Source organism: Cyanistes caeruleus, chromosome 2 (assembly GCF_971803275.1).
Source record: "Cyanistes caeruleus chromosome 2, bCyaCae1.hap1.1, whole genome shotgun sequence".
NCBI classification, from domain to species: Eukaryota; Metazoa; Chordata; class Aves; order Passeriformes; family Paridae; genus Cyanistes; species Cyanistes caeruleus.
Window position 1 is genome coordinate 12,811,393 of NC_141702.1, and position 15,611 is coordinate 12,827,003.

The window sequence follows — 15,611 nt, forward strand, 5'->3', positions numbered from 1 at the left end:
CATATTGTTATATTATGTTTTTTTCATGATCTTTGGGTATAGAGAGCTGCTGAGGGCTAAATGTTTTTGAAAATTGGAAGGGATGTCTATTAAGGATTTAAAATTGTAACTTTGGGCACTTCTCATGTTTTTTTCTTTTCTAAAATTTAGCTTTGAAAAATTGACAAATTAATTGGTGGTATTTGTGTGGGATGTACAGAATACATTTTCCTTTCTTCCTACCTATATGGCATGTGCAAACTTGTGTCTCAGCAACCTTAGTAATGTCTGCGTTGATGTTCTGAGAACTTGGGGTGGCTGTCAAGACTCCATTGCTGCTCTATTCCTCTTCTCCCTGTTATTATTTCCATGGTGTTTCTTTGTGCTAGTTAAGAATGGTCTCAATGGGAATGTCCATGTCCACTGATTTTCAGCTTTTTCCCATTTCCTCTTCTCATGTCAGAGATTTAAACATGAGAAGTCATTTTGCTGAAGCCGTTAATCAGGTAACAGTGACCTGTATTTAGCTTGATCTGACAAAATTCAAGTGAAGGAGCTGTATCTGTTTCATCTTTAGTTGTCTTTTATTTGTGAAAAATGCTTAATTAGAAGAAAGATTTATGTTCCTATCAACTCTGAGTAAATTTGTTATGATGTTGTTTATAATTCTAGAGACATTGTTTCTCTGCTGGTAATGCATAAAAATTAAGCTTAAGAAATTTAATTTAAGTTTTAATTAATATTTTAAAACACTAATTTCCATTCCTTGAAGATGCAATTTATCCATATGAAAACATGTGATTTTTTTTTTTTTCAAGGATCATAAATTGTAGTGTGCATGATTAATTAAATACTTTTAGATGCAAATGAAATATTTTCCATTAACTACACAAGTATAGCAGATAAGACAAAGTGGAGAGAAAAGCAGTGTAGTGTGAGTGCACACAAGTTTTGAATCGAGCCCTGGGCACTGCAGTGCTCTGTGACCAGTAGCAGTTGCTTCAGAGGAAGATAAGAATGCTCTGGTGTGGATTCATGGGGGATCATTCACTTTCTCTAGTAATCCTTTGTAATGAAGGTATAAGTTCAGAATGGTTGCAGTGGTTTGTACTCAGTTTTGATCCCAGATTCAGAAAAATTAAGAGCTTATTAGCAATATAATCAGACTTCTGTTATTACGTTTCTGAGAAATCAGTGGACAAACTGTGATTGAGCCTTGGGTATCTCTTGCTAAATTTTCAGCATTAGTACACACTGTGCATCACCAAGCACTAAATATGCTGAAACTTTGTGAAGGAGAGATACCATTCAGAGGGACCTGGACAAGCTCAAAAAGTGGGCGCATGGGAATCTCATGAGGTTCAACAAGACCCAAGTGCTGGTGCTGCACCTGGACTGGAGCAACCAACCCCTGATATCACTCCAGGCTGGGGGATGAACAGAGACACAGCAGCCCTGCTGAGAAGGACCTGGGGGTGCTGTGGGTGAGAGGCTGGACATGACCCAGCCATGTGCCCTTGCAGCCCAGAAAGCCAAATATGCCCTGGGCTGCACCCAGAGCAGCGTGGGCAGCAGGTGAGGGAGGGGATTCTGCCCCTCTGCTCTGCCCTGCTGAGACCCCACCTGCAGTGCTGCATCCAGCCCTGGGGTCCCAGCACAGGAAGGACAGGGACCTGCTGGAGTGAGTCCAGAGGAGGCCACCAAGATGATCTGAGGGATGGAGCACCTCTCTTGTGAGGAAAGGCTGAGAAAATTGGGATTGTTCAGCCTGGAAAAGAGAAGGCTTTGGAGTGACCTAAATGTGGTCTTTTCCAGTACCTGAAATGAGCCACCAAATTAGATGGAGAAGGACTTTTTACAAGAGCCTGAAGTGGACAAGAAGGACAAGGGGGAATTGGCTTCAAACTGGAAGAGAGTGGGTTTAAACTAGGTGGTAGAAAAAATCTTTACTGTGAGGGTGGTGAGGCACTGGAACAGGTTGCCTATAGTAGTTGTGGACACTCCATCCCTGTGAGTGTTTCAAGGTCAGGTTGGAAGAGGGTTTTACCAACCTGGTCTAGTGGAAGGTGCCCCTGCCCATGGCAGGGGTGTTGGAACTGGATGATCTCTAAGGTCCCTTCCAATCCAAACCATTCTGTGTTTCTATGACTTAACCTTTTTATGTGATTTGTTATGTTCTGTGGCTTTTTAGGATATTAAAATCAAAAAAAAAACCCAAATTCTCTATTCACTACACTTTTTCCCTTGTTCTGTTGCTTTCTCTCAGTAACCAATCCCAGTCACACCACCTCCACAGCCTTTTCTCTCTGTAGGTATCCTCTGCTCTGTCTCAGAGCCCACTGTGATGTGTAGTATAACTCCTGAGAAGTGAATATGCTGTCCTTGTGGAAATTAACAGTCCATGGTTTTGCATCCCAGCATTTTGATTGCTCTTGACTTCATCCATTCATCAACCAGAGGTCTCTGAATTTCATTCAGTGAGGCTCAGGTTACAGTTTTGACTTGATTAGGCCAATTTAACATATTTTAAAATACAGTGGTTTTACTCTTGTTTAATTTTATTTGTCATCGTATACGTATCCTAGACTTTTTTTTTTTTTTTTAGTCCATTGGAGGTTTCTTTTGACATAAACTAGCCTTGACAATCATTTGTCTGCATTTTTGTCTGTTCAATGCTTGCAGTCTCCCCAAAACAATTTATATAGACAAGGAAGCATCCATAAACCCATGAGAAATTCTGCTTTTTAGCTTTACTATTTGGTCATAAACTAGGGGGTTTTTTCTTTACATTTTTTGGGTTTTTTACCTCTTAGTAGATCAAGTTCTTCAGTGGTGAATATTGTTCTAAGCCCTTTGAAAATATATGTAAATTGTAAAACTAGTTTTTAGGCATTATTGTGTTAGTATCTTAAATGAGTATTTTTTCAGTAATAACTGTGACAGTAGATGCTGTCCTTTGTTCCAAACAGTTTTCTTATTCCATCAGCCATCGTGCTAGTTGACAGTTCTTATTTAGAGGTCTTCAAACTCTGCATCATCTGAGGGGCCTCAATCAGGTATTCTTAAAATAGTTCTTATTTTATAGTAGTTTGTGATACTTCGTGTTGATTGAGAGAATGAGGAGTTCTTTTTCCACATGGCTGCTGTTGTTACCCAGGGACCAATCTATAAAGACTGTGACTGCTAGGACATCAACTACACCAAATCAAAAAGAAAACCACCAACTGCAGTGCTTCTGTAATGCCATTTGGTGTGACAGGTGCATGATGCTGCCTACCCTATTTGGATTATTTTTATGGCTGCAACAGAGCTATTCACTTATTTTAGTTTTTACAGCTTAAATAATTTTGTGATAACTATCCACCTGGTATTTTAATTGCTCCTGGCCTAGGTCAATAATATGGATAAACAAGGAATTTTTCATGAAAAATACACATTTCTTTTTTTTAACTGAAAAGAGTAATACTGAAATATTATTTCAAATTGGAGTCAACATCAACAACCTCTTGTTCTTGTAAGACAGTATCTTTAGTGTGAGCTTTTGTTTTCAGAAATATATCTTTGACTATGCTAGTCTTGCCTTTCTGCAGGATGATATTTTGGCAGTACTGATTTTGACAACGTTTCATTTACATGTAAACAGCTTTTAAAAAAATTTTGCTTTATTAGCAAGAATTGCAGACTTTGGTTATCAAGACAGCAGTGATACATAGGGGTAAATACTGAGGATGCACTGCTGCTTGATGGCAGTAATGATTAGAAGGGTAAATTAAAAACCACTTGTGTATGGAGTGGAAATGGCTGATGCTGAGTTAACAGCTCAAAAAATATTTAAAGATTAAAATCTTGTCATTTCTAGGCCATATCTTCCAGTGCTGTCTGCTCTATGTTAGATTATTTATATAATACATAAATTCTGAATTGCGTAATAGTGGTTAGTAGTTGGTGCATACACAGAAGATTACTCATGTTTATGAACCCCTCATGTTGCATAGGTGTTAGTTTTAACCATACAGCATCCAAATTTTTACATATTAACATCAATATGCAATTTAAATAACATATGTTAGTCCTGTTTCTTTCAGTTCCAGCTAGCTAAGTATAGGAGTCTTTCAATTGCAACTTGTTTTTTTTTTCTTCATTATTTGCTCTTATTCTCCCTACCAATATCTATGTACAGTCCTCAGAGGTTTTCTCTGTGCTGAAAAGTATTTGCAGATTAGGACATAGTCTCCTGCAGAATACAAATGAATGGATTTTATTTTCTGCACGAGTTATTCATTTTTATGCATTAGGCAACACATTTTGTGTTTATTGAATCTATATGCATTTCTTAGTGAGCTGCATATGAAGCAGATAAGCAATTAAACAATATATAAATCACTTCTGAAAAAAAAAGTTATTGGGTATTTCTGCAAGAACTCAACATGTGGCTGAGCCTCAGTTTGATTCATCACCAGTAGGCTTCTTGTTGATTTTTTTTTTTTAACTTGAATCCCATAACTTGCTTATCTTGTACACTGGCTTTAATTCGAGCAGGATTTTACCTGTGCTGTTATGTGCATCTCTTTAGTTTCTGAATGCAGCAGGCTTGCATATGTGCTCAGAATTTAATAATAGTTTTAATAGTTTTAAGCCCAGCTCTTGAGAAAGTGCAAGAAAGCCTGATGTCAGAGTTTTTCTTCCTCTGAGATATAAGGCACAAGTTGTAAACACTGAGTTTACTCATGCAAAACCCATGACTTCAATTTTAATTTTGAATTGATTGCTCTAAGATTGTAGTTTTGATAGCAGACGCTTCCTTTTGGTCCATTAGATGGTGTTTGTGTCTTCCAGTCCTAAGTCAGAGCAGCAGCCCCTGATCAGTAAGTCCAACTCTGTGGGCACAGAACACCCCCAAGAGTCACACCCTGTGTCTGAGAGCATTGTTCAAACACTTCTTGAACTCTGTCAGGCTGGTGCTCTGACCACTTTTATTTTCTTGTTGTTTTGCTGTGTTGTTTTTGTGTGACTATTCCTTAATAAAACTATTGCTTTGCACTAACTGGGATAACTCCATAAGCATAGTTTCAAAAAAGCTGCTTTCAAGCAAGGGAATTAAATCTGCAGCAAACTGGATCATATTTTAGCTGTTGTGTGTTTTCATTAAACAAGAGCTAAATCCTGTTAATATACAGGAGCATTTTGTAAAGCCAGTGGAACTGTTTTTTGAAAGTTGCCATCTCTCAACTATGACTTTATACCACATAAGTTTCCATTTACCAAAATGGGCTGAAATTAGAGTTAGCAAAATGTGGACTAGGATAGATGGAGAGAGTAAGATCAAAATGGCCTATTTAAAGCTGGCAGGTTCCTTTATCCTTGACTTTCTCCATGCTGTGTGCCCTTGCCCATCTGCTGGTGAACCAGTGGCTAAATGATATGGTGGTTTGTTCTTCCAAGCCTGTTACTATTCTCCCCAGCCTGACCTTGTGTCCTGGAGGATTTTCCCCTCAATCACAATTTACAAGTTGTTTAATTTGGATTTTTTTTAAAGAAACCCTAGTTTAGATATAATGGGATGCCAGTAGTGTGTTGCTGAGTATAGCACTGGTGGTCTTGCCTTTAAAAAGCGTTTACTGTTGCTCTGACATATGAAGATCTTAAGTAAGATGTTTAATATGTGCTTGTGGTTTTGCATTGTTTCACAAGTATAATGTGTCTAACATCAAGGCTGATAGGATTCCTAGCATCTTGAAACAGTTTGAAGAGAATGAAATAAATAGCCTTTAGAAGCTCCTAATCTTACATGTACAGAGTCTGTAGCTATGCAATTTCAGGAACAGTTGTAAAGTGTTGCAGATTGTGTTTGGGGTTTTTTGGACAGATTTTTGATGTTTGTGTTCTTATTTGGCATAATTGTCCTTAAAATTTCTATTTAACTTGCAATTTTATATGTCCTTTGTAACAAGTGTTGAACTTTGCAGCCTTGTTCTGGAGGTAAGTTTCAGTAACTCATATTTGTGCAGATTTCCAGTAGCTCAGCAGAAGAGAAATGACAGATTCACAGCCTGACCTGCAAAGTGGAAATACTTTCTTCAGTGACCAATCCTGCTGACATGTTGTATAGGAAGGGCAGTATTTTCTTTGCTGGTTTACTTAATTAGATTGTAGACTCCTTGGGGCAAGGCTGTTTTATTTTTGAGCCATGAACAGCACACCAGGATGGCAATTACAGGAATGCAGTCAAATTGCTACCAGTCCTTTTAGTCATTGTTTATAAACAATGGTAAGCCCTGTCTAATGACTGGAAGGAAATTTTAGCATCAGCGTTCCTATCTCAAATCTGAATAAAATCTTTGATGTCACATCTGCCTGTTATTTTGAGATGCAGCACAGATGAATTCTCTACCACTGCAGTTTGGGCAGGGGCATGGGGAGACGAATAAAACCGGTGCATTTTATAAAGAAGTTCTGACAAATTGCAAGTCTGCTGTAGCAATAAGGGACCAGTCAAATGCCTGCTGAGTGTTTCTGTATTCAATGCCATATTAATTCAAATTTATGCTGCAATGTTGAACATGAACACATTTTGAAATGTTTTAATTTACCATCTGGTAGATGTAATAAAATTAATTTTATAATCATGTAAAATAGTAAGTTTTTGGTTGCATTCCTTGGTAACAGCAAACTTCTGCTTTTAGTACAGGGAGTTGATTTTAAGTATGGATATTGCTTTTCTCAATAAACAAGCAATTACAGTGAAGGGAAATATTTTTCTGGTTTCATTTATAAACATCCTTATCATTTATTTCCTTTGTAGACAGCAAAATCTGTTGATGAAAGCTGTGGCTTTCTCACACTAACATAGAGAAAAAATGGAATTTGCAGAATAGGTACCAGTGAGCAGAGGGAGGTCGAGGTCTGTCTGCATTAGTTTTCCTGCTCACCATTCTCATACAAAAATAGCATTTTTCTTTTATCTCAGAGGTAGGAGAGGGTTGAATTGGCTGGATCTTTTTTATTGGCATTTCCTTTTTTTTTCCAAACAAAAGGCACTCTCATCAGCCAAGTCAGTCAGTACCAGATTGTCAAATTAAATGACTTTAGCAATAAAGCATTTACAAGTCTATCAGATGTGTCTTTCCTGTAGAATCAGGAGGCCCTTACGTTAATGGATATCTATAACTTAAGGACGCAATTCAGATAAAGTAACATTCCACAGTTGCTGTAAATACTGGTTTTAAGCTAACTTTTATTACAGGAGTGAGATAATGTACTAAACTAAACCACTGGTTCTGTTGTCTGCCATGCTAAAGGCTTTTTTTTATCAGTCATGTACGATTTCCACAGTTTGATTCAACTTTATCATTCTTCACTGTATCATCTTACAGTTTTTGTGAAGCTGTATGTTTTCAGAAGCTACATAACTAATTTGTGAGGCAACTTTCCATATTTGGATTCCTTCATCCATATTACATGTGATGAGTATGAAGCAATAACAAATCTGTAGAACAACATGATGAGTCAAAACTTTGTGCATTGAAAGACAATAAACTGAGTGCCTTCAACATTTTGGGGATCTAATAGGATCTAATCTGTGAGGAAAGAGTCTAAAAACATTTAAGTTAAGTCTGAAAGATTTGATCATAAGGCAAAAAAGTTGGACTTATTTGAGGAGAAATTTTAAGTGCACAGAGTTTTTAATTCAGCACTGAATCAGTCTCTCATGGGCTATGACAAGCACATGCTGTTTGTGTAGCCTTTTTGCTTTGTGAATTTCCTGTATGATTTTTTGAAGGAACATTAACGTATGCAGATGTTTGTATATTCTTAATTCTGAACATATGTAGTCCCTCAGTAATGAAATTGTGTGTTTTAACAGTTTAACATAAGGTTTGGCTTTACTTAATTTGTATTTTGTTTTATAATCTATCATGAGTATAATTTCTACAGTTAATTCCCCTAATTGACTTTCCCATTGTGGTAAATATTTGTGCAGCCTTTTAATGAGAAACATGATGCCAACTGTGTTCTACTGCCAAAGAGACTGCCTGAAACTGAGGAGAATCAAGTCAGAACTGAGCAAATCTGTTGTTAAAACTGGAAGCCCTTGCTTTCCTTTTCCTTGCTTTTGTTGTTTTGTGGTTTGATTTTTTTTTCACTTGTTTTTCATATTTCTTTGGGGTCATCTGAAGTTCATGCCTGGCTTTGAGCCTCATTATTCTGTTTATTGACAGGTTCTTTACAGGGACTTGTGTTTAGATGTCTCTGAGCAGTTCATGGGGGTTATCTTTGCATGGTTAACCTCAGTGGTTTAGAAAGATGTTTTGGGTTTTTTTTTTTAAAAAAGGAAGGGGAAGCAGAATGATATTAACCCTCTGTTACCACATTCAGAGACATCTGAATAGATCATCCAAAATTGCTACAAGGAGAGTGTTCAATTAAAAGTGGATTTTTTTTAATCTGTTATTACAATAAAACAAGAGGCTTAACTGCAGCAGCTCATCTCAGCTAGCTTTCACTTTGTAAAGGTGAAATTTCTACCTTTTTACACAGAGCTTGCTCAGTTTCTGCTGCACGAGGTGTCTGCTTCCTCACTGTGCTCTCTCAGACTCAGCGAAGACTAATACAGAGCAAAACTTAAGTTCTGTGTGTTTTATATAGATCAATCTGTCTATCTGTCAAGACATATGTATGTGTATACATATACACACAGTGCAAATATAAATTAAAATCTCATTCCTATGTGCTGTTTCAAGGTATTGCTTCCTTCTAGCAAGGAGCTATCACAGAAATCTCATTTCACATTAAATGGAAGTGACATGCATCTAAAATGCCATATAAAGAGTGAATTTTCACTAGTCTTCTTAAAAACCACAAATCATTAACACTGCAGAAAGTTCACTTTATTACTCTTAGTGAGAAACATAGGTGATTTGATAAAAGCCATTGTAGAGTGAAATGCTGCAGAAATGCTCTCTGTGTTTGAGAACAGGAAGGTAATTCCTCTGAATGACTAGAGGTGAATTACTATGTGTTATGTCATGAGTAATCATGTTGCAAGGATCCAGCTGCCCAAAACAAAATTATGGTGCTAGATTAATTAACATTAAAATATGTAAACCAAAGTCTATAAAGAGGCATTATTAGACAGAATTACTGGAATTCAGTTCATGTTGAATGAAAGGATGTCTGATCTACTGTCTACTACTCGTATGGGACCTTCTCTGGCAGCTTTTCTCATGTATTGATATTGTCTTTGCCATTTATTACCATTTTTATGTCTATCATTAGAAAGATCTTAACATTTAGTCTGTGTTTTGAAGCAACGTGCAGTTTGTGCAGATCTACTAAAATGTACTCAGTGGACCATGCAGAATGGCATGCACTTGATTTCAATATATAAGGAGCTAGTTTTCTGAGAAAGGGGTTTGGGGATGGGTAAGCAGTGTGAGAGCTTCTGTTGTCTAGCTTTTTTCCCTTCTTGTTTATCTCTGTTCTCTTTTCAGCCTTGTCATTTCAGTATCTAGTATTATGGTATTATATATTATATATATCAAGTATATCTATTACAGGTGTGTACCTGATGTCTGTTATGTGACATTTGCAGTAAAGAAAAGTAGTTCAAGTGCCCAGATCTAGGAAACATTTTTTTCTCTATCTGAAGTGTTTTAGTGTATGGTGCTTTCAGATATACTCTGGAGACAGAAGCAAACAGTTTTTCAACACTAAATATTTTAAAGTCACAGATTATGTAGGCAACTCAATAAATGCATCAGTAATGTTTGTTTTCCAGCCTCTTTTGAAAATATGCCCTTGATGTATCAGAGCCACTTTGAAGAGATTGGATGCGATCTTTAATCTTTCAGAGTAGCTGTAGAACTAAGGAAAACTTTGTCCATGTTTGATGTCTTAGAACTATTTGGGCTGAAACAGAAAAGTTAACATTTAATGCTGTGTATCTTCAGCAGAATTATAAGATGAAACTGAAGTGTTTGATGTTCTGGGAGTTTGTGGACTCTGGAAGAAAAATTCAGTGTTAGAATGTGTTAATAATACTGAGGGAGCTACTTTGTTATTGTAACAAAGAATTGTTAAACTCCAAAAACTTGTGTATGTCAGGTTAGCCTCCAATTGCTATTCTATTTGTGAAAGCCCTCCTGGTGTGATACCCAAACTTTTAAACAGAAGTTACTTCTCATTTGGCAGCAAGTTGGTTCTTATTTACAGCAACCTTCCTTCGACTGTCAGACCTTTTGCCTTGCACATTTTTACCATGAAACTGCAGGCAGTAATTATTTTTAAAAGAACCTGTCATCAACTGGAGTGAATTCAAGTCCAGGCAAAAGCTGCAGGTTTTCAACAGAGATAGGCACTTGTCCCAAGACAGAATTGTCTGGGAGCTGATAGGACAGTGGGGTTTTGTTTTACTTGGATTCAAACACCTGTGCAGAGAAATACTGTATTACTTGTTAGTAGGTGTCCTTTGCTGTGTAGATTAATTGAGAAGCCTCTTTCAAGGCTCTTTTCTAGGTGAAAAAAGATGAGGTGCTATAAATCCAGATCAAACTATTGAATTTTCATGGGTGAGTGAGAGTAGTACATATTAGGAAAGCACTGGACATAGTCATTCATTGAAAATATGTGTGTGTATATATGTCTATACATTGAGAAAAAAAAATACAGGAATTTTTGGTTGTTTGAAGAAGACAGATCTGATCCTCTGAACTAATCAAAGAATATCCTTTTGTGGGATTACATTGTTCTAGGAATGTGCACCTAAATCATTCCACATCATCTGTTTTCTCCCATCTTATTTGCATGTAGTTGAAAATGGTAAATAAGAAAATGGATTTCTGGGAAAATGACGTTCACTGCGTTTCCTGCATTGTTTTGGAACAGTGATGTTCTTCCCAGATAGTTTGTTGATTGCTTTTAAATTTTTAAATCATTTATTTCTGGGGGGGGGGGAAAAAAAAAAAAGTGGTTTAGTTAGTTTGTTTGGTTTTTGTCTCCTTCAGGTAGAGGTAACAGATATAGAAAATGAAGAAAAAAGATACCATTTGTTCCTGGGACTTCTGGAGTCCAGTCAGAGTCTGTCTGAATTTCAGCACTTGGTCTTGCTGCTTCAGGCTTGGCCGCCGATGGACAGGAGCAATGGGTGAGTGTTTCTTCAAACAACCATGTAATAAAGGAGTTTTCAAAGTCTTCTTGCTTGATACCATGTTGTTTTCAGTCAAATAATTTAAACATGGCTGGTAGGAATGTGCTCTTTGAAAAAGGTCCTATTGGGGGAATAAATGGTTTGTTTAAAGCAGAGTTGAATAAATCAGTTTTCTGTAAAACGTGTGTGTACACATATGTATCTGTGTCATGGAGGAGGGCAGAAGAGTGTTTTATTGCCTGAACTCTTGAACAGGAGAGTGTTCTATCTATTTAAATTTCAAACTACGTATTTTGCTCTTGTTTTTAGCAGTATAAACAGAGTCCATAAAAAAAGAACAGAAAGTTCTGACTGTTCACTGTATTCAAAGTTACTCTTTGCAGAAAGGCCTTCGAAAGGTGATGTTCAGATGGATGTGGCAGTCTGCAGGAGGTCTGGGAGAGTAATGGTACCACAAAATGGCACTTCTCTTGTCTAGGTCCACTACCAATTACTTCTCACTCTGAATAAAGAATCCAAACCAATTTAAGATTAAAATAATTATAAAACTTCAGAATTGCACCCATCAAAGTGGATATTAACTGGAAGTAGTAATTTGGAACATCCAGACTACATTATATTTTATCAGTTCTTTGGGTTTTGGCTTTGACTTTCTGAATACATTTGAAAATAAAAAATGTAGCTGTTGTATTCTATAACTGCTAATCACTTTTAAGATACAAGGATTCAAACAAACTCATGTGGAGAGGCAAAGGTCACATATCTTTCAGAGAGCAGTAATACTAATACATTTTTGGCTAGCCATGTCTGACACAAGTTAGATTAGAGTCATTGGATGGTGTTTATTTTGAATTACTTTTGGATTACCTTAAAATAGGTTGTAATCAATACAATCTGTTTTAACTTGGGGACTACATTCACAAAGACATAACATAACAAAGTGTTTATGTGCATTGATTTTTCAGAAAAGTTAAGGCTTATCTTTTTCTGAAAAGTAACTTTCTTATGTATGTGTAGAGAACTGGTGGGTTATAAGGTAATCTGTAGTGGTTTTTCACATTCAAGCTTGCAGTTTATTTGGAATTTCTGGATAAGCATTGACCTAAATTCTTTACTGAGAGTTTTAAAAGCCAAAAATTCTTGAGTACATTAAGAATTACAAGGACTGCTGTGGGATCTGTCACAAATGCATGTTGCAACTTTCATTTTAAGTTCTGGTTTTGATTGTAATTGAAAAATGGATCCCTAACATTGTGGGGGAACTTTCATACTTTTTTTAATCTACACATTACCTTTAACAAAAAACGAAAATTTAAAAAATAAAAGGTCAATTTCAAAGGAAATACTGCTGCAAATTGCAAAATCCTTTTTATTTGTGTTGAACAGAAAGAGTTCTGTGAAAGGAGAACCCTTCTTGTATACAGGCAGTTCTTGTCTACTTTTCGGTTACAGAGGACGTAAAAAATGACATGTAATTGTATCTCCCTCTTGGTGTTCTAGTCCTTCAGTCTGACTTCCTAAAGTGAAGAATAAAAAAAAAAAAAAAATGCTGTCACAACTGTGGATCAAATTTCTTTGACTTCAGCGATCTTGGAAGTGAAAATTTCTGCAAATACTTAGGTCACCTGTATTATAACTATTTTAGAGTCTGAGGTTGTTACTCTGGCTCCTAGGCAATTACATAGTCACAATTCTTTCCTCTTCTTCAATCCATAATTCCACAGCATTCATCTGTGCACTGAGCACCCTAGGGGTTTATGTATGTGTATATGTGTTCCTGGAAAAGTCTATCTTTTGGATGCTTGGGAGTAAAACATGGAACTCTTTTGGTATTTTCAACAATTTCATTTTAAAGCAAGTTGTATTAACAAATTTTTGAGCAAAGAGGAAAACATCAAGAAGTAAAAACTAAATGCATTGGTGTGTTTGTTTACTCTTTTTTTCCTGCTTCAGAAGGTCATTATCACTTGGTTTACAGCCAATGTAATGAACCTTACAGGAACTGGGGAATTTAAGTGTGAGTCATGTGAATACTTAGAACTTCAATCTAGCACTAATAAAATATCTAATACTTACAATTGAATAAAAAGCTGGAAAACACAGTTTACATTCTGTAAAGGTTTAAAAGGAAGGAGAAATAAAAGAACTAAGGTTTGAGGGGGTTTTTGGTAGGCTTTTAATTTTTGTAACCTCTATGGTAGTAAGTCTTGTTTTCTAAAACATTCCAGTTAAAATAATACTTATTATCAAAAGTATGATTCTTTTCTTGTCATAATATGCCGTCTTTACTGTGAGGGAAACAGAGATGTAGCTTGGTTATTTCAGTCAGCACTCAAAGCTGTACACTTCTTAAAATTTTATTTTCATACCCATGTTATGCATGCATGCTTTTCCACCCAGATGGCTCATAGGCAGATGTCATTTTAAACATTTCATAAAGGTGTTTCTTAAAAAAATTATTGATAGTACCTGAAGCTCTACAGTCCTTTGGAACTTGCTGCCTACGTTCAAAAGGCATTTTTTATATTTATTATAAATATTGATAAGATGCTTTGGAACTGAAATAACCCTGGTGTTTGAGACCCAGTACTTTAGTTCACTTTTTAAATCTTAATCCCAGATTTTCTGCTTTTGGCTTTGGAAAAAAAAAAATTAAGGAGTTTCTGCTGTGATTTTGTAGTAATACTTTTTTTCATTATGAGAAATAATTTTTTATAAGCACAGCTGAACTGAAGTAAAATTCAAAAGAGAAGAAAACTGAATTCTGCCTGTAGGTGTCAGATTCTGGTAACTTAATTTTGGTTTTAATTAGGGATAGCAGATAGTTGTTAATAGTGCACAGGAGTATTTGAAATAGTTACAAGGAATTGTGATGAGAAAAGCTTTATGTATATAAACTATATAATCTGGTACTTAAATAAATTTGTATATGGCAAGCCTTGATAGCCTTGCATCTTTCTGGTTTGTTTGGTTTTTGTTGTTGCTTTTGTATTTTTTTTTAGTGTGATTTTTGTTTCCTTTTTCTGATGGAAAATTCTTAGATTTTCTTAATGTACTCTGGGGGCAGCAGCTGTAGAAATGGAAATGCATTTTGGCTCTGTGTCTGTAATTGAGAAATGGCTCACAGAGCAGGAGCTATCCCTTTAACCAGTGACAAGGTGGAGTTGCAGGGATTTTTTCCTTCTCATGCCCTTACTGGGGATTCACAGGCAGAGTGCCTCGTGTTCTGTTTGTTGAATAATCTGGTGTCTTGGGGCTCGACCCATCACGTTGAAAGGAGCGGAGTGGAGGAACTCTGCTGTTGGCAGCCAGACTTCTGACAGCTCTGTGCTCAGTGCCTGTGACTGATGGAAAGGCTCAATTAAGTTGTCAGAAGGAAGAAAGACAATGACTTCTATTTAATTTACATTCAAAATTGCCCACTCCTAGCTTCTCTGTCTGGTTTTCATGTTGGACTGTAATGACAGCTGCATGTGGAGCTGCTTTTACTTGTTTACACTGTGTACTTTTAAAAGTGGACAATGAGCAGAAGATACCTTTTATGTATGAAATAGTAGATATTGGTGGTTGTTCACTCCAGAGCTGTCAGACACTTGGTGTGTCAATCCAACAGACTCTTAACAGACTCCATTTACAATTATATTAATGTGTTGCTTTAATAATTGCTGCAAAATAACTTTGAAAAGCAGCATTTTGACAGTACTTCTCTGCTTCTTCTTTTTCTACGTGTACTAAATGAGTATCTTAATTTTCACTAAATTGTAATACCACTGCCACTTTTGGTCCTGCTGTGAGAGTTGTTTTTTTGTTCTTGGTTTTGTTTTTTTAAGCTAAAGTGGAAAGTTTACCATGTCTTTGGGATGCTGATTACTGACCAGAGAAATTGATGGGGTGATTTTTAAAATGCCTCTTGTGCCTTCTTAAGTTTATGCACAGATAAACATAGACATTGTGTTATTGTGACTTAATACAATCATTATATAAGCTGTAATTGCACATGATTTTATCCCACTGTAGGTGGGAATTGCATCAATTTAATTTACATTAGAAAAATGGCAGTGTAGGTGTGTTTCAGTGTTGTGCTTTGTGCTATCAGTTAAAAGTGGCTTGTTATCCATTTCTGTCACTGCATCCACTCCTGGTCAGTATACCTGTTTCTAACAAAAGTATCCAAATATCTCCGTGATCTACCAAATAATGGCTACAAAAAAAAAAAAAACCAACTTCACAGCAAGCACTGCCTTTGCCATCCTGCATGATGAAATTTACTTGTATACACTGTCTCCCATCTGTTTGTCTGACTGTAATGGTAACATAGCATGAGGTTCTGTGTGGAATTAAAAGAACGTTTTAAATGTGTAAAACAAATGTAACCCTGTCCATATCTACTAGCAGAGTTCAGATGCATGTAATTTTACTTTCTTACCCTTTCTGGATGGGCTGTGGAGAAAAGTTTGTTTGTACTCACTGGACCTGAAAATTAAAA

At 36.3% G+C, this 15,611-nt stretch overlaps 1 protein-coding gene across 1 annotated transcript in view; it reads left to right on the plus strand.

The window, feature by feature from the left end:
* Positions 1–15,611, plus strand: part of NBAS (NBAS subunit of NRZ tethering complex) — a 160,696-nt gene that overhangs the window by 128,886 nt on the left and 16,199 nt on the right. Inside the window, exon 49 of the mRNA XM_086875837.1 lies at positions 10,983–11,122. Within this exon, the coding sequence (XP_086731963.1) occupies positions 10,983–11,122 (140 nt within the window). The remainder of the gene's footprint in view (positions 1–10,982; positions 11,123–15,611) is intronic.